A 24,112-nucleotide genomic window follows, 5' to 3' on the forward strand; every position below is an offset into this window, starting at 1 on the left:
TGCTCTATGAAGTTTGCACTAAGGACTGTAGATGGTTAAAAGGTCATGAGAATATTTATTACAAATTCAAAATAAAGACTGTGAAAGTGAAGACTAGCCCAGGATTACATGAATTGTTCCAGTTAATCTTGCTATTTGAGAACAATCATTAAAAATACTTAAAACAATACTTTAACAAACACAACAAGAGATACTATCCTACTTAATGCTTAAGGTTTGTTCCCCCCCGCCCAAATTCTGGACCCCTGAAGGCATTCAGTGGAGGTACAACTGCTGCTGGAAGCCGCCTTCCGCACCCACACATCTCTCTATACAGTACCTACAAACCTGCTTCTGTTTTAACCGTCCTTCAGAAGCCCCTACAACGGCCACGGGCTAAAAACCAGTGGCATAGAGTACTTGAAGCTACGTACCAACATGGATTCAATCCAACAAGATCCCTCCTGCCTACTACAACTCCTCGTGTTATTCCGATATGCCAAATAGACTAGTTTACCAAATACATACCCATAAAGCAATTTCAGTAGCACATAATTTGCAAAAAGCATTTGAAGTAAGAAGCATTACAGAAAAGACACAGTAATTGAAGGGAGCAGTGTCAGAAATGCCAGCATTACAGATGAGAAGAGGCCTTAACTGCTGGTCAGGACAACATCTTGTCAGCTTCCAAAGCTCCTACAGGAGCATCAACTTTTGGTGGTTTGTTTTTTTTTTTCCCCTTCCCTCACCGATGATCCACACTTCAGAGAAGTATCTTAGAAGAGAACTCAATTCATTTAACATTGGCATTACATTTCTTTACTTTGAAAATGGCCAGGAATAAAACACAGTCGCCTATTAAAACTTCATTGCATGGAGACGGGGGAAAAAAAAAACCTTTCAACTCAATTCGTAACTTAGAAAATGTTTGAGAAGTCAGCTCTTCACAACTAAAGGGTAAATAAAATGTTTCCTGCTATAGAAGTCCAAGCCATTACTGAAGAACTTTGATGTGCTAGAAGTTCTGCATTGTTTTGCCAGAAAGTAAGTTTTTTTTTTTCCAGTCCCATTGAGAGATGAGCTTGGTAAATATTGTGGACAAAACTTTAATCACCTATGTATCTGTATATATGGATTATGAATGCAGAAAACCAGAAACTAATACAGACTTCTGGAAAAAAAACACCCACTGGTTTAAGAGTGAACTATTGAAACTAAGTCAATACCATCATTATGGAACAATCATTTTGAAGAGCCTTCCTGGTGAAGAGCACATGGGAGTTAATTAAGGGGTTTGTGCATTTGCTATCCCAGCAAGTTCACCTAAGGACAAAGAAAAGTGAGTGCTAAAAACATTACTGTCCCTTGGCTGCCTCCAGCTGAGTGGGGCTACCCTTCGCCCAAAGGGTACTTTCTGCTTTCCACTTCAGATCTGTCAGACACTGCTATGTAAGTGAGCTCAGCGTTTAAAAAGAGCGAGTCAAGAGGGCTCACATTAGCAATTTCCGTGGCCAGTCCACGAGAGGAGACAGGAACATCCTTATTCTCCTCTGGCCCTCAAAGGGCAAGCAGCAGGCCGCTCTCTCTCACTGCTCTGACGATATCCAGAAAATAATTTCTACTCAAATACAAATACAGAGAAGTTGCTCCACCAGCTTTAAGTACACTTCTCCCCTCTGAGCAGAGGGCTTTAGAAATGAAACTAGGTACTGTAATAGGGAGCATAAGGCATGTGTATACAGAGCACTTCTCTCAAAGTTTGCAATGTTTGCTAATAAGGCTTAGACTAATCCAGTAATTCCTGAGGCTAGTATCAGTTTGCAAATGGTTTAAGAAATCCACTCATTCTCTAGTCACTCCACTATAGTGACCAGGTCAACTTGTCAGATTAATGAGCCATACCATCACTGTAAAAAACAAACCACAACACAAAACCAGAAGAGCCATGAGGAACTGACATTAAAAAAAAAAATCCAAAGGAACCATATAGTCAATGTAGCAAACACACTCTTACTACTGTGGGTATGTTTGACTTTCTTCATTCAGGGAAAGATTCCCTACAAACAACGCGTAGCCAGCCTGGTTTTAGTATAGGTCTGCTTTTATTTCCATATTCAGCTCTTTGAGGGAGACATCCTTTCACAATCTGAAAGGAGGAGGATATAGCCCACTGTAGTGCTGCTTCAGCACACTAGAACACATCATACGAAAAATGGTTCTGTTGACTTTTCCCCAGACAAAATGAACACCTGTCCATGCACTCGGGACATAGAAAGAGTCCTGAAACAGTAACATCATATGTGTGTGTGTGTGTAAGACAGAGGTGCACTGATGAATCTCACCTCACTGGCAATAGTCAAAAACTGCCAGCTGGCAAGTACTGTACGGCAGCCAGGAAGTAAATACTGGTAGTAGTGAATTTAAAAAGAAAAAAAAAATCCCCCCCCCCCAAAAGAATAAAAATTTAAAAGCAGCGCCTTTCCAGTATCTCACTGCAGCAGGCAGCAAGACTTAAAGGCACTACAATGTGTCAGAATGGAGAAAATCTGGTGCATCCACCCTTCCAGAGTGCAAGAATATGTATTAAAAATTCCAAAGTTGATGTAGGCTTTCTGAAAATGAACGAACTTCTTTTCAGCACAAGATATGGTGGTGCTGCAGAAAAGGAAAAAAAGAGGTGAGTTAGTTACTGTGCTTTTATACAAACAGCTCAACCTCACCACAGATGCTAGCTGGTGAAAGGCTACATAAGCATGTGTTTCACCTGTTCTTAGCCGATATCTGTTTAAATCCATACACTAAGCAGCTTCTCTCCCTCTTCCTTCTATAAAAGGATCTCCCATGTATGGGACACAGATAAGCCAGATCCAAATATATTCAAAGGTATCAAGGCTATTAGTTTTTCTACAGGTCCAAGAGGTATACTGCTCATATTTTACTTGAACTCCTTAGGTATCTGGAGGCTAAAGAGCTGTAGGGTGACTTACAGCTGTAAAAGGCATACTTCCAGTCTCCCCTTCCTCTTCCTTAAGTGAAGTCCTAAACATGACAGAGCAGGAACCCATTCCAGGTCTTAAGTCCTATGTGAGTGCCTTCACTATCAAAATATCTTTTCCCTCCTCAATACAATAATGTCAAGCTCCCTAAAGGACACTTCCTGCAACAGGGGCTGAAAATAGCCTCTATTTTCAACATACAAATATATAGTATGAATTCACAAAAAGGAACTGGGAAGAGCACTGGATTAAATAAAAGATTTCAGCAACAAGCAGTGACAGTCAATACACAAGAATCTGCTACCACCTGAATTCTACCCAACATTTCTAGAAAATGATAGCAGAGTTCATGTGGATATTTAAACATCTACTCAAAGTTTTATCAGCCCACAGTCAACTTGCTATATAATCTTTAGTACAGTATTTAAACTGTCCAGTCTTGAACTAACATGCAATTCTTCCAAAAGGCAAAATTTCTATCTCATACTAACTACAATTCCTCCTACTGACAGAACTTACAGAGTCTGCAATACTGCGTTTAGAAGTTGACCCTGACTCTGTTGTGGGTTTGATCACTCTGGCAAGACAGGACATACACAGTATTTTGCTCAGTACAACTCATAAATCTGACTATCTGAAACTACTTTTAAAAAAAGCTTTTGTCCTGTCTAGCCACAGCGAAAACATAAACCAACTCAGAGAACAACACATACACTCATGCAACAAACAGACCTAACTTTCTGTCCTGGTTTTGGCTGGAACAGAGTTAATTTTCTTCCTAGCAGCTGGTACAGTGCTGTATTTTGGATTTAGTGTGAGAATAACGTTGATAACACACTGATGTTTTAGTTGTTGCTAAGTAGTTCTTATCCTAAGTCAAGGATTTTTCAGTTTCCCATGCTCTGCCAGCGAGGAGGTGCACAAGAAGCTGGGAGGGAGCAGAGTCGGGACAGCTGACCCGAACTAGCCAAAGGGATATTCCATACCATAGAACATCATGCTCAGTATATAAACTGGGGGGAGTTGGCTGGGAGGTGCCTATCGCTGCTCGGGGACTGGCTGGGCATCAGTCAGCTGGGTGGTGAGCAACTGCATTGCGCATCACTTGTTTTTTTTCTTGGGTTTTGTTTCTCTCTCTTTTTTTATCTTCCTTTTCATTACAAATACTATTACTACTACATTATTATATTTTATTTTATCTCAATTATTAAACTGTTCTTATCTCAACCCACGAGTTTTACTTTTTCAATTCTCTTCCTCCTCATCCCACCGGGGGGGGGAGGGTGGACAAGTGAGTGAGTGGCTATGTGGTGCTTATTTGCTGGCTGGGGTTGAAGTACAACACTTTCTCAAGCAAATTATTGAATCTATAGCAATAGCTGACAGAAGAAGTTTCTCTCTACTGAGAGGTATGCTATCTTACCACAGTTTTATTAATTACTCTGGTTCTGCAAGGGTAATAATTTCTTCATTGATAAAAAATTCAACAGTTTCCTCCTCCCAGTCATCGACATTGCTGTCCAGCTCATCTGTGTCTACCCCTGGAATGGAAAAAACATTAACACTGAATGTATCAAACAAGGCAACAATGGAAAGATTTGATGCTCTTGGCAGAAATAGTCCTTAAACCAGCAGTGAAATAAGAAGTATTTGGTGCTTTAAATCATAAAAAGTACATGCTAAATTCATTAAATGACAACGAAGGCATTACTGTCTTCACCACAGGGCTTCTGTGGATTTTCTGGTTAAATGCAACACCCAAATCTCTTCAGTCTTATCCCAAGGTCAAGCCAATGCTTGCCTTGAAGCATAAAGAGGTGAGGTAAAACACAGATACCAAAATCTGGCAGCCAGCAAGATTTGAGCTTTCTCCCATTTAAAAAAAAAAAAACAAAACAAACCCCCAAAAAACCAAACAAAAATCCTGTTGTGATTCAGGATAAAAAGTATACATAACCTTCAGAGAACAAGGGACTAGCTTTGACAGAAAATGGAGGGAGAAAAGTGGTGGATGAATCCCCAGAACAGGGTAGTTATTCAGTAAGAAGCAGCAGTTATCTAGCGGCAAGTCTTTACAAGTACTATGTGTCACTCACCTCCTCGAAGCTCTAAACGCTCGTTCCTCTGCTCCATGTACAATTCTTGTGCCATTTTGCGGTACTTTCTGAACTCTTCCATCATTGTACGTCTCCTTTCCACTAGCTCCTACGGAGGCAGGAAGAGGTCGTTAAACCTCCCCAGTAAATCATATCCACATGAGATGCATTTGTTGGCAAGTCAAACTTTTTTCTCATGAACATACTTTCTACTGACTTAAACAAAAGAAAAAAAGATCTTTCTCTTATGTAGTCAAAAAGCTGTTTTGGTGAAGTTTTTTTAATTTAAAGATCTTTTCTTAATTTAAAGACTGGCTAATGCAGCAACTCACTAAGAACCCCAAAATTTTACCACCTTTGCTAAATGAGGTAACACCAGTGCCTCTCCAGATTCATTACTGTTTAACCTGACAGTTTAGTAGCATGTCTGAACTACCTATTGGAACTAACTCTAACCATCTGGATTCAAATGAACACAGATGTTTGTTATAAAAGAAATTTAACTTACATATCACCATTACAAAATAACTAAGGACAGGTTACAAGAGTTTTGTCTACGTTATTATATTCCAAAAGCGTCTTGCCTTTGAAGCTTTGGACTGGCTCAGGCGATCCTTCTGCTCAAATATCTTGGAGTACTTCTTCAGGTCCTTCTTAATTTGCTGTAAAACAGGGAATTTTATTTCAACTAGGATATCAGACTAGCAATCACAACAATCATATTCTGTAAGAACTCCTTCAGTAGGCCTAAGCAGGCTATGCATTTTTTAAAAACATCTCTCTTCCAGGCAATTTCCCTTCACTATAATTTTGTTTGTTCTTCCTGGCTTACAGATCATGTAAATGCTTCTGTACATATGCAATTAGTGAAGTCTGGACAGCTAAATTAAATTTTATTATTCTTTATACCCTTCCACTGTACCCTAACTGTAAGAACAACTGGTAACCATTCCTATTCTGAGCTTAAAGAACAGTTAATATTTACAGTCATTCCCAGAAGTGAGATCCCCTACAGCAATATGCTTTTTCACAAATTCAGGGTGAAAAGCAGCTGCATAACTCTAACAGTTCAAGCGTCATCCTCAAGAAGAGGGAGTAAACCAAGTATGCTTATACACCAAATCAATGTCAGCAGCAAGGGTCAGTGGAATACACTACCTTTATCTGATCCTCACTGAGCAAGGTCGTTGGTCGTGGTCTCCAGAGAAGCTGACAGAACCTGTCTTTATTGTTTTTCTGAAGTAGACGGCCTTGGAAGGTCCATAACCAATATGCATTGTCCACCTGGAAGAGTAGTGCACCATCTCAGTCAAGACAAGCTATAAGTTAAGACATGGAGTGAGGACTACAGTGTTAAGGGTCTTTTTTATAAAATCAGCACCATTAGTCAACAGAACCAAGGTGCTCTTTTTGTTAGTGCCTTCCTTGCACAAGTCAAATTCCTCAGCAAAATGTTTGTTCCACTGAAGCTTTGCAAGAAGTTACCTTCTGGAGAATCACAACAGTTTGAAACTAAGCCAGCCCTTCTATCATATTCTTAAGTCTCAGATTCTATACTTGTACAGGAGAGGATTACAGTGCAGTGGCTGGAACTATGCAAAAGTAATGACAGGTGCAATAAATCCTGCTGTTCTGTGTGGACCACAAGGACATCAAGTTTCAAACCGCTAAAAACATACTGAAAATTCAGAAAAAGGACACTCAGTTTAGACTCATGAACTGCCCTTCCAGAACTTATGTTGGACAACCGGTTAAGCTAACGGCCCAAATAAATACTGATGTTCAGAAATTAATGTATAAAACTATGGTGCAGGTTTTAAGTCATATGACCAGTGACAGGTGTCTATTTTCTCTTCCTAACCAATAGCCCTTTCCAATACCTCTGGAAGAGAAAGGAGCAGGGGGGAAGCAAGCAAGCATTAGTACCTTGTGGCTCCACCAAGACACAGAAGTCACAATGTATCTGCCCGTAGGATCCCATTCCACATCTGAAGCTGTATAGTGTTCGGCAATATTCATCATGGTGCAGTCAGATGTATCAACAAATGCTAAGGCACCGTTCATGCTGCAAAAACAAAACAAGACAGTGTTTTACACGCTAGTATAGCCTGTTTTTTTAAAAAGCATATCACAAGCTGCATCTTTACAACTCCTCACTACAAAGATAAATTTTCACAGCAACCAAGAGACAGGCTCATACCACTCTCTGTGGCTAGAAAGCAATGCAATGAATAAAAACAAAAATCCAAGTAAGAATGACACTTCTGTTTCTATGTTCAGTGACCCTTAACCCATTTTACTTCTGTTCTTAAAGTCACAGTGAATACATACTATAGGCAAGTTACAGCCAAAGTTTAACAATCCTATGCTTAGACATATTTAAGTAGTGAAGACAAGATTAAAGAAAAAAAATAGACTTCCAAGATGAACAGCAGCGCTCATCTGAAAGTATGTAAAGGCAAATACTACTCAACCGGTTAATAAAAATTATTTTCACTTGCTCTAACGTGAAACTTTCTTGATAACTCTTTTACAAAACAGCTTTGTCATTAAGTGGTATTGCCCATGAGGGGGCACAAGGCTATGACAACAACAAATGCATTATAAGAGCCATACGCACTGTGCAAACTGGGTTAGTTGAGAGTCAGTATTTAACTTAAACAGCTGAAAAGTGTTTCTAAATATCCACTTTTCTGTTGAAAAACGCATTCTTCATTTGATGTGGCAAAAATAGCAAGTAAAAGTTACAAAGAACTAAGCTACATCATGAAATTGCATCTCTTCCTTTGCTTTTGCAAAGCTGTATCAGGATTACACAGTAATGCAACATTCATGGAGATACCAAACACTTCTTGATGAGATACTCTAGTCTTTTTCCTCCTTAAAATGAATGTGGTGTTCAGTAACTTGTGCAACACTCACCTTCTGAGGCCAGCCAACACTACAAATTGCCCTTGAGGACTCCAGAATATCGTGTTTGCCTGCTGTTTGTCAAACGTTTCTGGAAACAAACAAGGCAAATTCAGAAAAAGATCTCAATCCAATGCCATCCATTAGCTTACAAGCAGTCAACTCCATCCATTCCTCAAAAGACATTTCTGAATTCTGCAAGCAAGTCCTAACAACAGCCCTTAGCTCTATACTTCTAAAGACAAACCCCAGTAGCACCAGAACATCCAAAGCTAGCAGAAGAAAGAGAAGATCAGGAGACCTCAACACCCAACTTGGGAATAAATTTTATCTAAAGTGAGCCAAGTCTGTTGTCCTGGTTTCGGCTGGGACAGAGTTAACTTTCTTCTTAGTAGCTGGTACAGTGCTGTGCTTTGGATTTAGTGTGAGAATGATGTTGATAACACTCTGATGTTTTAGTTGTTGCTAAGTAGCGCTTATCTTAAGCCAAGGACTTTTCAGTTTCCCATGCTCTGCCAGCAAGCAGGTGTGCAAGAAGCTGGGAGGGAGCAGAGTCGGGGCAGCTGACCCAAACTAGCCAAAGGGGTATTCCATATCATGGAACGTCATGCCCAGTATATAAACAGGGGGGAGTTGGCCGGGAGGGCGGATCGTGGCTCTGGCATCGGTCAGCGGGTGGTGAGCAACTGTATTGTGCATCACTGGTTCCCCCCCCCCCTCCTTTTTTTGTTATATTCCTTTTCAGTACAATTATTATATTTCATTATTACTATTGTTAGTATTATATTTTACTTTAGTTATTAAACCGTTCTTATCTCAACCCACGAGTTTTTACTTTTTTTTCCTTTCGTCCTCCTCATCCCCCTGGGAGGGGGGAGAGGGAAGCGGCTGCGTGGTGCTTAGCTGCTGACTGGGGTTAAACCACGACATCTGTGCTATCGCCTCACACGAACACAAGGCCACAAAGTTATTCTGGCTTGTAGGCCTTTTATTCCCAGACCCTGGACTGATTCAAAGTGAAAACAGTTTAGCTGTCACCAGAAAGTTAGATTTCTAGAATACAATGTCAGGCATAGCACCTATTGCCATACTATCCACCACAAACAGCCACAATTTTGAGTTTACTGCATCTATTGCCACGCAAAATGCTTAATATCTGCACTTTTCGCTTGTTTTTCAGTCACTTACTTATGAGTTCTATTTTCCCATTGTTTTTAACATGGTAAAAGGAAACTGAAATTCGTGGAGTTTCTCCATGCAACACAGCAAACTTGCTTCCATTTGGTTCCCAAGCAAAGGCTATGATGCTTTCTGTAACAAAAAAAGAGGGGTCAAAACACAATACAAAGCTTTGATTTCAAGCAGTTACCAAAGAAAACCAAGACACTGAAGAGAGGGAACCCATCAGTTAATAGACTCTGCCATATAGACTATCTTTTAAAACACAGGTTGATAAGGCAAATGCAGGGAGTTATGGAAAGTGTTTCACTCAAACAGTAGCTCCAAAGTCTCCTATCTTCTACAAAATACAATCATATTATCAGCCCTATCATCTTTATTAATAACAGATTTTCAGTTCTGTCATTTTTCAAGTCAGTCACAAGCATGAATAGCAACAAAAGTTTTGATTTCTCATTTTTATATGAGATGCCCTGCAACATGAATACTGTAGCTCCTATCAAAAGAGTTAATTTCCTAATCATGTCACATGTTGACAGGAATTTCTAAGAAACACAGAAGTAAGTGCCTACTCAAAAAAGTTAAAGATCAGAAGTAAGGAAACACTTGACATTACCTTTCATTTCCACCACATCCACTGGCACCTGTTTCTCTCTCATTCGGAATATTTCAAAGTTGGTCACTACTCCCTGTAAAGGCCAAGATCAGCTCATTAACCAGCACAGAAGCAGCAGAGCAAATAATTTTATCACTAGGCATAGGACAACTACACAATTAGCCTGTCAGGACGCAGGATGAGAGACAGAGTCAAGATTTGTTTCTTTAATGAGAGCAGACAAATACAGTATGCCTCATTACTGAACACACTCTAAATTTTTCTGTTCTGATAAAGAATAACTGAAGAATTGTACAAAAGCATGTTTCTTTTCAGACTGTTATGAAATTTAATTGAGACAGATAAACATACGGCACATTGTGCAGCATGACCTATGGGTCGTTGAACAACTGCTTAGCAGTGAGTAGGAGAAGAAGTGAGGCACACAGCTCTCACCCAAGTCCACAATGCCACTAAAGTCAAAGCAAATCTTGGACGCAAACATTACATACATTTTGCTCTCCACATGCCTCAAATTCAAATGGAAAAATGAAAAATACTTTTAACATCATGTAATTTACACTGTCTACATTAAAAGACAGTACTGTAAGAAAATGAAGTGTCAGCATGAGATAGAACCAAATTTTATGAATATAATCAGAATCCACATACCTGCGTGCCTTTGGGAGTCCTGTCTACCTTCACACACAGGTAATCCCCATTCTTCTGCCAGTGTAGTTTACAATCTACAACATTGAACAAATTCCGCACACGAATTTCTTGTCTAGAAGGCAGCTGCATCAAAGTCACTCTTGCTGGGATGTCTTTGTCCTCAGGCACCCAGAAAGCAATTATGTTACCACCTGGAGACCATGAGAAGTCTCTACAGGAAGAAAGTTAAAAATATGCCATTTTAATTTTTAGTTAGAGATACTACAAGCAGAAACCATTTTCATCATTGTATCTGAATGTTGCAAATATCAACTCTCAATAATAAAGACAGATACAGACAAGCAACTGAAGACAATTTAATAACCTTACACATATCATACCAAAACAGATTTTTAAACTGCTATTTAAACTTGCTATATGACCAATGTTATCAAAACAGTACATTTCACTAAAGAGTAGGGGCCACACCCAGTATAACCGCCAAAGATCTAAGAAACAGGCTAGTTAAACCAATGAGCAAAAAAACCCTATTAAATTACACTGGAGACAATCTTCTTGCCCCTGGGTACAGTGAATTTTCTTGTTGCTTTACAGAGAGGTACCTCAAAAACTCTCACAGGAGTCAGTGTCTATTGTGCAGACACACACAAAACCAAACCTGTTCCTTGCCAAAAGGCAGCATACAGCACATTGTTTTAGGCCAACATACAAATCTTGTTAGGGAGATATTCCCTAACAAACTGCATTCCAGTTTGGTTTTGTAGACAAGGAACAGGACTCCCAAGCTAGACCCTGGATTAAGCAGTACCACAAAGAGGATTTCAAAGCATGCAAGCTGTCGACTGTGGACATCGATAAATGGAGTTTTCCATTCCTTTTTGCCAGTTTGTCTAATTTGACCGCTTCAGCATATTAGGCCGTTTGCTCTAGTCAACAGTCTAAATATTCCTCTCACCATAACAAAGCCCCAGACATAAAGCTTCCACATAAAGAGAGCAGTTATCTTTACAAAGGAATAGACTCACCTTATCCCAGTGATTTTCAAGCTTTTTTTGTCCAACAAACCCATAGACTAAAAGAAGAGAAAGGTGTGAATTTTCAAGTTAGTAACATTCTTATATTTACACACGCACCTTCTACTCTTATCATTAGAGCACATAAACTAGGAAATTGTGTACAGTTTTCAGAGATCCTGTATCCCTAATTGTTATTATGAACATACATATACCACAATTACAAATAAAATAAAAATTGCTGTACAGAATTAATGAGTACAGCAGCCTGAATTATAATGAAAAAGGGAAACAGACTATATTAGGCTGCAATTTATAGTGCGTTTTGGGTACTTTGGCACTCACCTGCTACTGAGAGCTGGGAGGCATCACATAACCTCGATCCTATTGACTCTTATAAGTGGTATATTGAGCTGTCTAGTCCTTCTAGAAGTGTGGTGTGAAATTTACTGTCAGACTCAGCTGAAGTTTTTCACCCAGGAAAAAACAAGACAAGAGCAAATAGATTTCTCCCCTTTTAAGCCCAGCTCTAGAGTGTATTATTAAAGTGTATCCTTTAAAATAGATACCATGAGAAAGACTGATATTGTAATGCAATAAGCGCATGCAAAAAAAAAAGCAAGAACTTACAGGTGTTTCATAGATGCTGAGCGTATCTGAAGTCATTCGAGCAAAGAATTTACCATCATGACTCCATCTAAGCAAATAAAAAGAAAAAAGGAGTATTAGATAGGAACTGCCTTTTTATTAAATGCAGTCTGGGACTACTTCTCTCTATTCTAATTCTGTTTCTCAACCTACTTAAAAATAGGCCAGTGAGCTGAGTTTTCACAGTGGAATCCTCGCTTCTTTTGCCCAGTCAGAATATCCCAGATGATAATAGCCTGAGGGTCATCCTGCGTGTCCATCAAAGGGCTGAAGGTCACTAAATACCTGCAAAAGAAATAATCCATTTCACTATCAAAACTTCATCTAATACGTCAGTACAAGCAGGCTTTCATCCAAATAATATTTAAATACAACGCACTTTCAAACAGCGGTTTCTCTAATGGGATTTTTTGGAGAGGAGGGAAAAATAAGAACAGTATGATAAAGGGGGAGAAAGCTTCCAAGACACAGTATTTCCCTGGCATCCCTCTGGCTAAAAAGACTCCAGGTTTATGTGCAAGTCTTCCCATATTGATGTTACAAGATAGTGGAATTCACCAAATACACTGTTACCTACCACATAGTTTTGCCACGAGAACATCATCTGTTTCGAACAGAATATAAATCCATTGACCTTAGCCAACCTGAACTATAGGTATGCTAGACTTCTGCATTTAAAGATAAATAATCTCTCTTTAATACAATAAAACACAAAATTTAATTGCTTCCAAATATGTTACTTGAAAGCTAGCAAAACAAGATGCATCTCAGTCCTGAAATTTTTTAGCCTTCTCTAAAGAGTTCTTTAACATTAAAGAAAGCTTAAGGAATTCATTTCGGTACTACAGATTTGGAGGATGTATGTTACTCAACTTAAACTTTTCAGAGAACTAGAAATCTAAGACTACACAAATCCCATTCAGCTAAAGAGGAAAAAAAAATTGTCTTCTCCCTGGGATAATAATGTCTTTGAGGAAACTTGTCAGCCTAGTTTTGTAGACCAATTATTCCAGATTATGTTCTTTCCTGAAGTCAAAGAAAAGTCAGGCAGAGTTTCACTCATTCTAAGAAGCATTTATGCATGAAAAGCAGTACTTCCAAAGGCAAAGGAGAACGGAAGACCCCAATCACATGAGATTTGAAAGCACAGCAGCCAGAATGTGCGTGCTTCGTGCTTTTGATCCCTCAGCCCAAACCAACGTCATACTCCATACCTTTCACAGGGCGAGAAGTCAATAAGCTGCACTCCCTGGTGACTAAACCTTTGAATCTGCTTGAACTTCTCTCCACCCCAAAGTGCGATGCCTCTCTGGTGGAATGTAGCCAAGTAGGTACCCTTTGGGGACCAACGTACATAGGTTTCTGTCCACCGCTGGATTTAAAAAAAAAAGTATACACAAAGGTTTAATTTCATGCTGGATTCCTAAAGGGGAAAGAATTAATGTGTGGCTTGTAGCATCACATTTTGCAAATTCATTTACTAAGCGACGATCTCAGAATTAGTGATACCTTGGACTAGCTGTGGAGTTTAATTTCATGCACATCATGCACAGTACTTATTCTTCAGGTTTAAAACTGTCAATTGAGACCTTTTCAACTAACTGATCACCAAAAACATTTTCCAGGTACAGTGACAACCTTTGTATTGTAACAATTAAACACACCTAAGAGGCTTGGGCTTCCCTGTTGTCTTTCAGCCCTGGTAAGAACATACTCTTCTCAGAAGTAAGGGTAAGTATTTCAAATTTCTTAACAACAATACAGCTCTTGACCTTCAGCTAAGTTAGAGAGGTTTCAGCAATATAGACCATAGCCAGTGACCATGGTAATGTGCAAAATTACTCATCGTCCCAGACTCAACTTCTTTCTACTGTAATGCACAATGGCTATTAAAGAAAATGCTTCTGGGTACCAACAGTTCCCAGCAAGTCAACTGCCTGCAGCAGACAGGCACACTAACTCTCCCTCTTATATGCTATTACCAAACCAGCTATTCCTCTTTAGCACCTCTGCAGTCAGCAAAAAAGCAAAAAGTGATCAGAAGCAGCATACTTAAGCACATACTCAGCTCTAATGAATAGTACTCCTCAAACTGACTTTGCATTTTCAGGTCTTTCTGAATCACCTATAATATACAGATGAAGGAAACTAATAGGCATCATGGACCAGCTAAAAAAAACCAGAACAGCACAAACAAGTTAACTCCACATTTGTTTTACCTAAGCAGCTCAGTCTAATTCTAAAGGGTGTAATTTCACCACTCCTCTTTGAAAGGAAGAAAAAAAGTATTTAAAAAAGATATTTTTTTTCCCCATTGCTGAAAAAAAATTTAAAACCTGAAATGTCATAAAATGAATGAGACTGACAGTGTATCTGCAATGTACTGCACTTCCAGGACACTCACTGCTCTGTCCTCAATTTGAACAGGTTCCTTGATATCATTCCAAAAAATGGAGGTCCGGTCTCCTGACTCAAAGATCACACTGTACTGATCCCTACAATCAGGATCTTCCAACCAGTATCGGAGATTCCCCTAAGAAAAACAGAACCAAAAAAGATCATTAGTGAGTCAAAGGCTAAGACGACAAGTTTCCCGAATTAATATCTACCTGGCAGGTGGAAGTTGGTCTTACACAGAGCGTGCAACTTTGGAGTCTTACCATTGCAAGCAAGTTTTTAAAGTGAAATTAAATAATTCAAACTACTGGTTACTGGAGGCTAAGAGAACAGATCATAAAAAGGTGGATGTTCAAGGTGGTTTGATGATGTTTAATACTTCCTGCCTAAAATAACTTAAGGGGTTTTTTGGTGTTTGGTTTTTTTTTTTTTTTTTTTTAAAACTATCCCTTCCTCCACAGGACTTTTTACAAAGCTAGTGGTAACAAACACAGAAGTTTGCCTCAAACATTTAAAAATATAAGAAGATGCTTTCAAAATTCTATTTTTAAATGACTTGTGCAAAATCATTATTTACTCTTAAGTTTTACCCTATGTGGAACTACTAAGCAGAACCACTAAGTTCTTCCTGTCACTTCATGACAGTGAGAATGAAGGAACTGGAGCACATGATCACTACTGCTACTTATAACAACACTATTAATACATCATTTCTATTTTCATATGAACACTCCAGCAATGAAGTAATCATTTCACATTACGCTGAATATTCTTTCCACTTTTCCAAAAATCCTTACCAAATCCTTAAACGGCTGTTTCTCAGGGATTTCCCATTCATCACTGATTGTCATGTACCTGAAAGAGCAAATTGATTGGTTACACTCCATGCAGGCACTCTTGATTAGAATCCCAAAATCAACAGATACACACAATAGCTGCACTCACTTATCAAAGTCTGTGAAAAGGTTGACTCTGAAAGTGTGCTGTTTATCCAGTTTGTATCCATCTGCATTCTTCACAGCATCCACTGCATGAGATGGAGACATGTACTCCAGAAAGATGTACCTACAACAAAGGAAGACGAAAGGAGGAAGTCATTGTTGACTACATAACAGGTTCATAATTAAAAAATAAATAAATAAAAAAAAATAAAAAAGAATGGGGATGAACTAAGAACTCAGTACAGAGCATCTACAAAATAACTTCTTGTCTTGTCCCTAATCAAGTAGGGTCAAATGCAATTAATCCCCATTTTGGCCACAGGCACATAAACATTTTTTAGCTGTATGGGCTTGACCTGAATTAAACTGACATTCTTTCTGTAAATGGGCTAGACTAAGTGATGAATGCAAGTTCAATGCAACACAGAACAACAATGAGAGCTATTAACAGGCAGGTTAAGTATGCAGCTCTCTCCAGCTGAATGACAGATCATGTTTAGAAATTGTGAATCTTGCTGTCACAGGCATCTCAAAGCACCACTCTTGTTTTTCAATAACATTGAATATAATTCAGCTTTCTTCTTGCTACTAATACAATCTAGCTTGTAGCCCAGCAAAGTTAAAATTAACAGTATCCTGAAGGCTGTCATACACTGCCTCAGAGAGAGGCATGAACACAAAGAGACAGAATAATTTTCTCATGCTTCTCATGCTGACCTCACAGAACCAACAATCCCTCCGCTCCAGAAAATCCACTTTTTTAATGCTTTCTAAACTATGGATTCCTCCCAAACTCAGGAATATATGCTATTCCAACCACAGTAACAAGACTCAGTAAAACCTCATATTTATCAGATTGATTTTTGCCTAGTTTCTCCCCCTAAAACTTTCTTTCCCTTGCCCTCTCCCTTTGGGCTTGATCATTTCTGGTTAGCTTTCTTCTCAATTTCAGATGCTGCAATTAACCAGGAACAGGGATCAGGAAGTTGGCAAAGGGGAAAAGGCTCGCTGAACTTAAGGCGGTTGGAGTCACCAATGTAAGCACAAGCACTGGCAACCAGAGACAGAATACTGACAGTCCATTTTGCAATAAACAGTACATCCATTGCTACTAAGTTTTTAACTAAAATGGACCTTTAACCTATTTATTAGCCATGGCAGAAAAATAACAAAACAACCTCATTTAGTACTGCACAGAAATTTGTCTTCCAAACCCAACTAAACTGTTTCCATAATTAATCTTCCCCACACACTGTAGCTTAATGAGCTATTAAGCTTCTCAGCTCCCTCAGGAACTTCTGTTTGTCACTGAGACTAGATGTCAGGATTGTACAGACTAAGGTAGAAGAAAGTGAAGAGCATGACTATGAGGTCACCATAAAGATTAGCCAAAAAGTATTGACAGTAATAATCAAGGGTAAGTCAGAGCAGTGTTTCAATCCTATTTCCAGTAGGAGTTACCATGTCTTACCCTTTTGTCTTCCCATCTGCTTCTGGATAAAATTCATTGATAATTTTACCAAACTTTGAAAATATTTTGTGGATGACATTCTTCAGTTTCTCAAGTCGGTCTGGTCCAACCTGGGGAACATTATCCACGACGATTACTGAGTCAATTCCATCTGCTTCCTGCGGCCGATCTTTCAGCACATCACCAAGTAATTCTGCAGAAAAGCATACAAGAAACTAAGGCACCAGTCTGCATCATTAAGGAGGAAGACAGAAAGATGAAAAGAATAGTGATAGTAAGAGAACAGGAAGACTTCAAATTTCAGGAAATTTCAAGAATCATTTAAGAAACTTGGTAGTGAATGAACATTCTATCAGAGAAACAACTGAAGTGAATACGCAATACTCCAACAGTACTTCCTCGCTAAGAGGTATGATTACGCAGTTTCTTGACAAACTTCAAGCAGCTAACTCTTGAAGTCTTTCTTAAAGGAATACCTTACATTGAGGACATCAACACTTGCACTATTAGCTTGTTTCAGGAGTTGGAACTGGCTCACAAAGTCCTCAAAATTGACGACAGAGCAGACAACTATAAGATTTACTACCCAAGCTCTGATTAGTAGCCTTGCTCAAATTATAAATGGATGACTTTGATAAAAAGAAACGTACCATGTACCTCTCCCCCAAATTACACGAGTTTTAGCATTATTCAAAACTATCTGCCATACTGGAAGCTCTGCATGCCTTAGCATCACTATAATTATGCTTGAGAACTCACACTCCTTCTAAACCTTTAATTAAACACAAAAATGAAGGTTTAAGACAAGACACTTAAAGCCATATTTAAGTATGCAGCAAGTGAAGACAAGCACACACCTTTTCATGCTCTGGATATTCTTCAACCATACTAATTCCCCTTTCCTATATCATCTCATAAATTTTGAGAGTACTTGCTGGTGGGATGGTTTGTTCAGTCCCTGCACTGTCAGCTTCAAGCTTCTTTCTACTGGGAAGAGATTGCTTACAACATCATTGAGTTCTGTTCCCATACACAGAAGGGAGAACATTCAGAAGGACTGTAACCCTGCAGCTATGGCTTGCATACCACACTGGGATAAAAACAGTTAAAAGGTATGAAGTATACCTATAAATTGTGCACAAAGTTAGGAGCTTCAACAACAATGCTGCATTATTTTTATGTGGTAGGCTTCTAGACATACATTCTGTAGAGTTCTAGACATATCTAACTTTATTCCTCAAGTCAACTCTGTTAGATTATTCTGTATCCACCAGCTAAACCCCATTGGTAATGTACGAATTTAAACACACTTCTCAAATTAACATTACCTAACTACAGAAACGTACTGACCTATAGATCCAAGAAGGGTCAGAAAAATTACATCAATGATTCAATCCTCAACGGATTGAACTAGAAGCGCTAAAGGCAAGGACTTCCAAACAATCTCTCACATAACTTTAACCCAAGGTTATTTTTAAATCTTTCCAGGAATAAAATCCCACACTATCCCTGGCTATCTTGTTCAAACACATATGTGTTAATTCTTGTCTAGATTACTGATCATTTCACAGTGTAATCAGTCACGCCCCTGCAGCTTATTAATATAATTGCATTATTGTATTCTAAAGAAACATCAGTTAGCAGTGGCAGATTACTTCTGTTTTATTGACATTTTTAGTTTTGTGTACTTAAATGGACCAGAATAGACATCCTGCTAACAAAAAAAGCCAAACGTGCTGAAATGAAAGGCAAAGTTTCACACATACTATATAAATAGGAAAAAATACATATGCATATCTGCAGTAAGTTTTAAGCTTATGTAAATACTACTATAAAATGCAAGACTAGACAGAAAATAAGTGCATGCCACTATACTTCTGAATTAGAATATAAAGATGAAATTTGGAGAGTCAGACTATATAGAAAGCATTCACAGACCAGGAAAAAAATCCAAACACATGTAGAAACATTTAAAATATGAGAACAAATGAAAAAGGGTGTTAGATGTGTTGATACTTTGAAGACATTTTTACAGAATTTTGCTGGTTTTGGAGTTCTAGAAATTATTCTGCCCAGAAACAGCACTGGAAAGATCTCTAGCAGTGAAGAAATATGCTTACTTTGCATTTCAAACTACCAAAAAACCTTAGCCTTCTATAACTTTAAGCTTCAACAGGTTATTACGTGTGAAGCTTTCAACTGATTTGTGGCAATATGCTTCACAAAAGTTTATGCATAAACAGATGCTATCACCACCAAGGTTATGTAGTACTCACAGAATGTCGTTTGTAGCATTTATTACTCAAAAAGATGCTCTCCGTGTGCATGTAGGAACTACAAATAAAAAGTTAAAAGATGCTAACTTGTATAATAAAAACAAAGACCCAGAAATTGTGAAACCCTACTATTAATGGCAGCAACTAAAGAAAGCTGAAGAGGTTAGAGGAATAATCCTCCATGTTACATCATTTTACTTACTCCATATGCTTTAGATCATACCCACAAACTTCTCCCATTTATAGCAACTATTTACTAGTTTGTAGCAGCTATTCAAAAATGGCTAAGACCACATTTACGCGTCAGAGCAAGTCAAATATTCAGCAAAGAGTGTACAATGCAAAGAGTAGTGAAGAGCAGGAGGACTTGCTAGAAGTGAATGTTTAAGAAACAAGTTAGAAGAGAGCCCTTAGTGGGGAGCAGCAGACTAAATATTGGGAAAATAAAAAGTCAAGCACAGGAAAAGTTCGTAAAAAACCCCAGAGTTAACGGATATTCTGATAGCACAAAACCATACAGATCACTGAGGAGGAGCAAAAAACTTGACAGGAAGAGAGAGGCACCAGTCCCAATAAGTAAAAAACTTGACAGGAAGAGAGAGGCACCAGTCCCAATAAGCACAATCACAGACGACGACAACTTTAAGAGCACTATTTGGAACAAACAGGTAGAAAAAGTAGAAGGAAAATGGAACATAGAGCAAAAACCTGACCTCTTTCAAAAGTACAGTAGTGGGTATTCGGAATCACTTCACAGACAGTATTTCCTACCGCACAGCCTAAAAGTAGTTTAAGTTACTACTGAAGGTATTTTGGACCACCTTCCCCTCCTTCTTTAACTTTTTGCTGCAAAGTTGAAAGCTGACTCAAACTGTTACACATCCAGAAGAGAACAACACAGATGAGCGCTGCAAGTTAACTTCCTAGTATATACTGGATCTCAAGATATTCTTTCAGGAGTAAGCCATTCTCCCAGTAGCTGACAATACACTGAACTTGTGGATAGGTAATCGCTTGCTTAGGATTTAGGACACACAGAGTGAACTGTTTGCTATGCCTACAAAAATTGTAAGGACTGAAAGGAGGAATTTAAAAATCTGGTATTACAGTAAAATAACATGTAAATTTCTTATTTACCCTATAATTCCATCTCTTAGATTTTCCCTGCACATGAAATGAAAGCATGTCCCACAAGGACACTTCCACAGAAGTCTACAAGAAAAAAAAACCAAACCAACAACCCCCTCCCCAAAAACCACAAAAGTGTAATTTTTTAGGCTCTATTAGTCATTTTTTCATAACCACTTCTCACAAAGGACTTCGTAGGCCTACAGACAAACCAAGGAATGCATATTTAGATTCATGTCCAAGAATGCAATATCCTGTATTGAATCAAAACTGTAAAAGTTTAAAGATAAATACCTACATTGTACCCTTCCTCTACCTTAAGTTCAAAGTTGTGAACAAAGGAATCTTCAAAGGGTAAGAAGCTGGTTTAGCCAGCTCTTATTCTACCCACAAGAAAAGCAGGGTGTGGTGGGTACACAGCTATCTTCAGCTAGCAATATTTTAAGGACCACTACCATTGTCTGAACTAAAGCTTCATTGCACCTAATTGATTATCTGACACATCCCTTCTCCTGCTTGAACTTGGATCAGCTGTTCTGCCATGCCAACACCGTTCTGGAAAAAAAAGTTGAAGTAAAGCATCTGAGATGGTCCAATCCTAAAGCTGCTCCAGCTCAAAGGTGTTCCTGAAGATGTAATGTTATCATAAGCATTGAAATAGCCTTGGCTCAGTGACACTGATGGACTGCCTTTCTCCTTGGGGAGTCACCAGGATAAGGGGAAAGGAATAAGGAAGCTCAAGAAGTAACACACGGATGGAAAGCCAGACCAGCAAGAGTGACTAAACTTAAATACTGTAATTCAGACGCTAACGCTGTATTGTTCATACAGCTGAGAAGTTAACCAGATTAATCCTTAACAATAAAACAAGTGAAGATGGAAAATATGCCTAGTTTCTGAATAGACAGAAATGAACATAATAATCCTAGATGTAGACAAAGTGTATCGCACAAACACTTAACTAGACAAAAAGAATCCAACCATATACTTGCAGACAATTTAGTCAAGGTCTCTTTAAGAAACAAATGTACAAGTTCAAAGAGCTATATAGACTGCTAAATTGAGAACAGCAAACACTTTCTTAATCTAAGATATTTTTCTGCTGTTTTACTAAGGTAAACACAGGACTGGAACACTAGAAGGCACATATATCACCTGTATTTCACTGCCTATTGAAATAACCAACTGACTTACAATCACATGATTTAAGAAACATTTTTCCAGTTCTGATACATGTAACATAAGACCCTACAACATGAAGAATATATGTATATAAGACCCTGCAACAGCACACATGCTTGAACAAATACTGGCAAAATAAGTATTTTTGCTATTCCAAGAACTGAGATAATTTATCTAGAAAGATTTATCTGAAAAATATTAAAATAGAGTTTTAACTCCTGTATGCCAAAACTAGGTATTCCCATAATTATCAATGCAGTTACATAATGGCTTAGCCATTTCAAGACAGTCAATATCCAATCCTTTTAAAAGAGCCTCAGTTTGAATTTTCAACTGGCAGAAATAATTTTTCCGTATTTTCTAGTCATGAAGTACCTATGTCACATCTTCACGACCAGTAACTCTTCTCAAACGCGTACTATTTATCTATGGATTTCACTCTGGATGCACAGAAAAAAATAGAATGATGAAATCTAATTTGTAAACATCAGGTCAACAATTTAAAACTTCTGTTTTTACAGTTGAGTTTAACTAATGGAGGCAAACGGAAAGCACACAAGTTGATGATTCCACTTTGTGAGGGCAGCCCACAGATCGATACTTGACGTTTAATACTACATTTTAGAACAGCTATTAAGCAGTACTGTACGGTGCACAGATAAACCAGAAGAAGCTTCATTTAAGAAACACTGCTGCGATGAAGACGTGTGCTTAGCATTACGAGCAGTCTACTACCACGCCGGAGAGGCTGCCACGGAACACGCGGGAAGAGCCAGCTGCCAGGCCCACAGGGGCTCCGGGAAGCGGAGCGTTTCGCAGCAGAGGACCCGGTTCCCCACGCACTCTCCCGGGAGGGTACGACCGGGCACCGCTCGTACACAAGGCACCCCCCAGGCGCCCGCTGCCCGCGCCCCCTGACAGGGCCACGGGAGCGGCGGGCTCTCACAGCACCAGCCGGCTCGTCCCGGAGCGGCCGCGGCCTCCCCAGCTCTCCTTCGCGGCCGGCAGGGCCGGGGCCCACCGCCGGAGCTCTCCCGCCCCGCCGCGGCCCCTCCCTTCCCCTCACGGCCGGCCTGACCAGGCCCAGGCGCCGGCCGCCCTCCCGCCAGCGCCGCCGCCCGCTCTCCGCCGCCGGCCCAGCCCGCACCTTCGTCGCTGATGTCGTCCACGAAGTCCTCGGGGTCGCTGAAGGAAATCTCGTCCTCGGGCTCGACCGGGGCAGCGGGCGCGGCCTCCCCATTCTCCTGCGCCGCGCCGGGCTCGGCCTCGGCCTCCGCCGCCGGCTCGGTCTTGGCCGCCTCCGCCGCCGGCTCGGCCCCGGCCGGCGGCTCGGCCTCGGGCTCCGCCTCCGCCTTCGCCTCCGCCTTCTCGGGGCTTTCGCGGCCGGACGGCGGCTGAGGCGAGGACGGCCGAGGCGGCGGCTGCTCGGGCTCGGGGGCTGCGGCGGGCTCCTCGGCGGCGGGCGGCGGCGGCGGCTCGGGGGGCCCCGGCGGCGCCTCAGACTCGCCTTCTTCTTCCTGCCCCTCTCCCTCCTCCTCCTCCTCCTCCTGCTGCTGCTGCTGCGGCTCCGCCGGCGGCGGGGGCCCGTCCGTCTGCTCGGGCTCCTCCCCGGGCCCCTGGGCGTCGGGCGGCGCGGCGGCCGCCGGGCTCTCCTCGGTGTCCTGCATGGGGGTCGGTGCGGGGCCGGGCCGGCCGCGCGCTCCCAGCTCGAGCGCGACGGGGAAAGGAGCGGGGGAGGGGCGGGGAGGCTCCTACCGCCGGGCCATGTGCGCCAGGCCCAGCGGGCCTCGCGCGGCGGCGCCTACCAACTGGCGCGGGGCGGGAGGGGGGGGGAATCCCTGCCCCGCCGCAGCTTCTGCCCACCGCCGCCTTCTCCCCGCTCCGCCGAGAGGCAGCTGCCGCCCCCTTCGCCGCCCATTCCTCGCTCAGCCAGCGGCGGCTTCCGCTCCTTCTCACTCTACAGCAGTCGTGGCTCCCCCCATTTCGTGCCTCGCTGTGGTTGAGCCCAAGATGGCGCCTCCTTCCAGTCTACTGAGGTGGGGTTCGGCCGAACCATTTTTCGGGAAGCGGAGAGCGGGAGGCGCAGTGACACTTAACTGCGCTGACGCAGAGTGAAACCTTCCTGCGTTTTCGGCAGCTCAGCGTATTTCCCTGTCCAGCGCTAGGCGGAAGGTGACAAGACAGCGCACTGACGCGAAACCTACCCGTCGCCCCCCTACAAACCTTCCACCATGCGCTCGCCCGAAGGCTGGCGGTGCCCGCGCGGGCGCTACCAAGCTCGTGCAGAGGGGGAGGCGCGCGGTGTTCCGCCGACACCGGCACGTTTGGGCTCGGGCGCGGCGAGGACACGGGGTGCAGCAGCAGCCCCCCACCCCCCTGCGGGCGGCGGGGCCGCATGGTACGGCCCGACGGCAGCCGCCACATCAGCCCCGCGAAGGGCCCAGCCGGGCTAGGCGATATGGCGGGCTCGGGCTGTCCCGGCGGCGGGGGCAGCGAGGCCTGTGGGGTCTCAAGCGACGGGAGCGCCTTCCTAGCTCACAGCGAGCCACGTCCAGGCCAGCTGTGGGTCGAATATGCCAGGCCGTCTCCGAGCGTTGTATTAGTCCCTACAAGACCTTTGTGGGTTTTT

The 24,112-nt window shown here is 41.3% G+C and overlaps 1 protein-coding gene across 1 annotated transcript; it reads right to left on the minus strand.

The window, feature by feature from the left end:
• Positions 1 to 2,062: 2,062 nt before the first annotated feature.
• On the minus strand, positions 2,063 to 23,181 carry EIF3B (eukaryotic translation initiation factor 3 subunit B). The gene is made up of 19 exons (XM_050905829.1): positions 22,631 to 23,181; positions 16,898 to 17,090; positions 15,431 to 15,550; positions 15,283 to 15,340; positions 14,493 to 14,621; positions 13,303 to 13,460; positions 12,242 to 12,373; positions 12,071 to 12,137; positions 11,453 to 11,499; positions 10,428 to 10,638; positions 9,777 to 9,849; positions 9,170 to 9,292; positions 7,994 to 8,072; positions 6,998 to 7,136; positions 6,230 to 6,355; positions 5,656 to 5,733; positions 5,072 to 5,180; positions 4,399 to 4,516; positions 2,063 to 2,634 (listed from the first exon to the last, which is right to left on the minus strand). The coding sequence occupies exons 1-18, from the start codon at positions 23,148 to 23,150 to the stop codon at positions 4,413 to 4,415; spliced, it is 2,466 nt and encodes an 821-aa protein (XP_050761786.1). The 5' UTR covers positions 23,151 to 23,181; the 3' UTR covers positions 2,063 to 2,634; positions 4,399 to 4,412.
• Between the last annotated feature and the right edge of the window lie 931 nt (positions 23,182 to 24,112).

Source organism: Gymnogyps californianus, chromosome 15 (assembly GCF_018139145.2).
Source record: "Gymnogyps californianus isolate 813 chromosome 15, ASM1813914v2, whole genome shotgun sequence".
Lineage (NCBI taxonomy): Eukaryota > Metazoa > Chordata > Aves > Accipitriformes > Cathartidae > Gymnogyps > Gymnogyps californianus.

Coding starts and splice junctions, on each gene's coding strand:
- EIF3B (XM_050905829.1), bottom strand. CDS start 23,150: ATGCAGGACACCGAGGAGAGCCCGGCGGCCGCCGCGCCGCCCGACGCC. Junction 17,091..22,630: donor GGACGACATCAGCGACGAAG/GTGCGGGCTGGG, acceptor GCTTTTCTGCAG/AATTACTTGGTGATGTGCTG. Junction 10,639..11,452: donor TTGAAAATCACTGGGATAAG/GTGAGTCTATTC, acceptor TTCTTCCTGTAG/AGACTTCTCATGGTCTCCAG.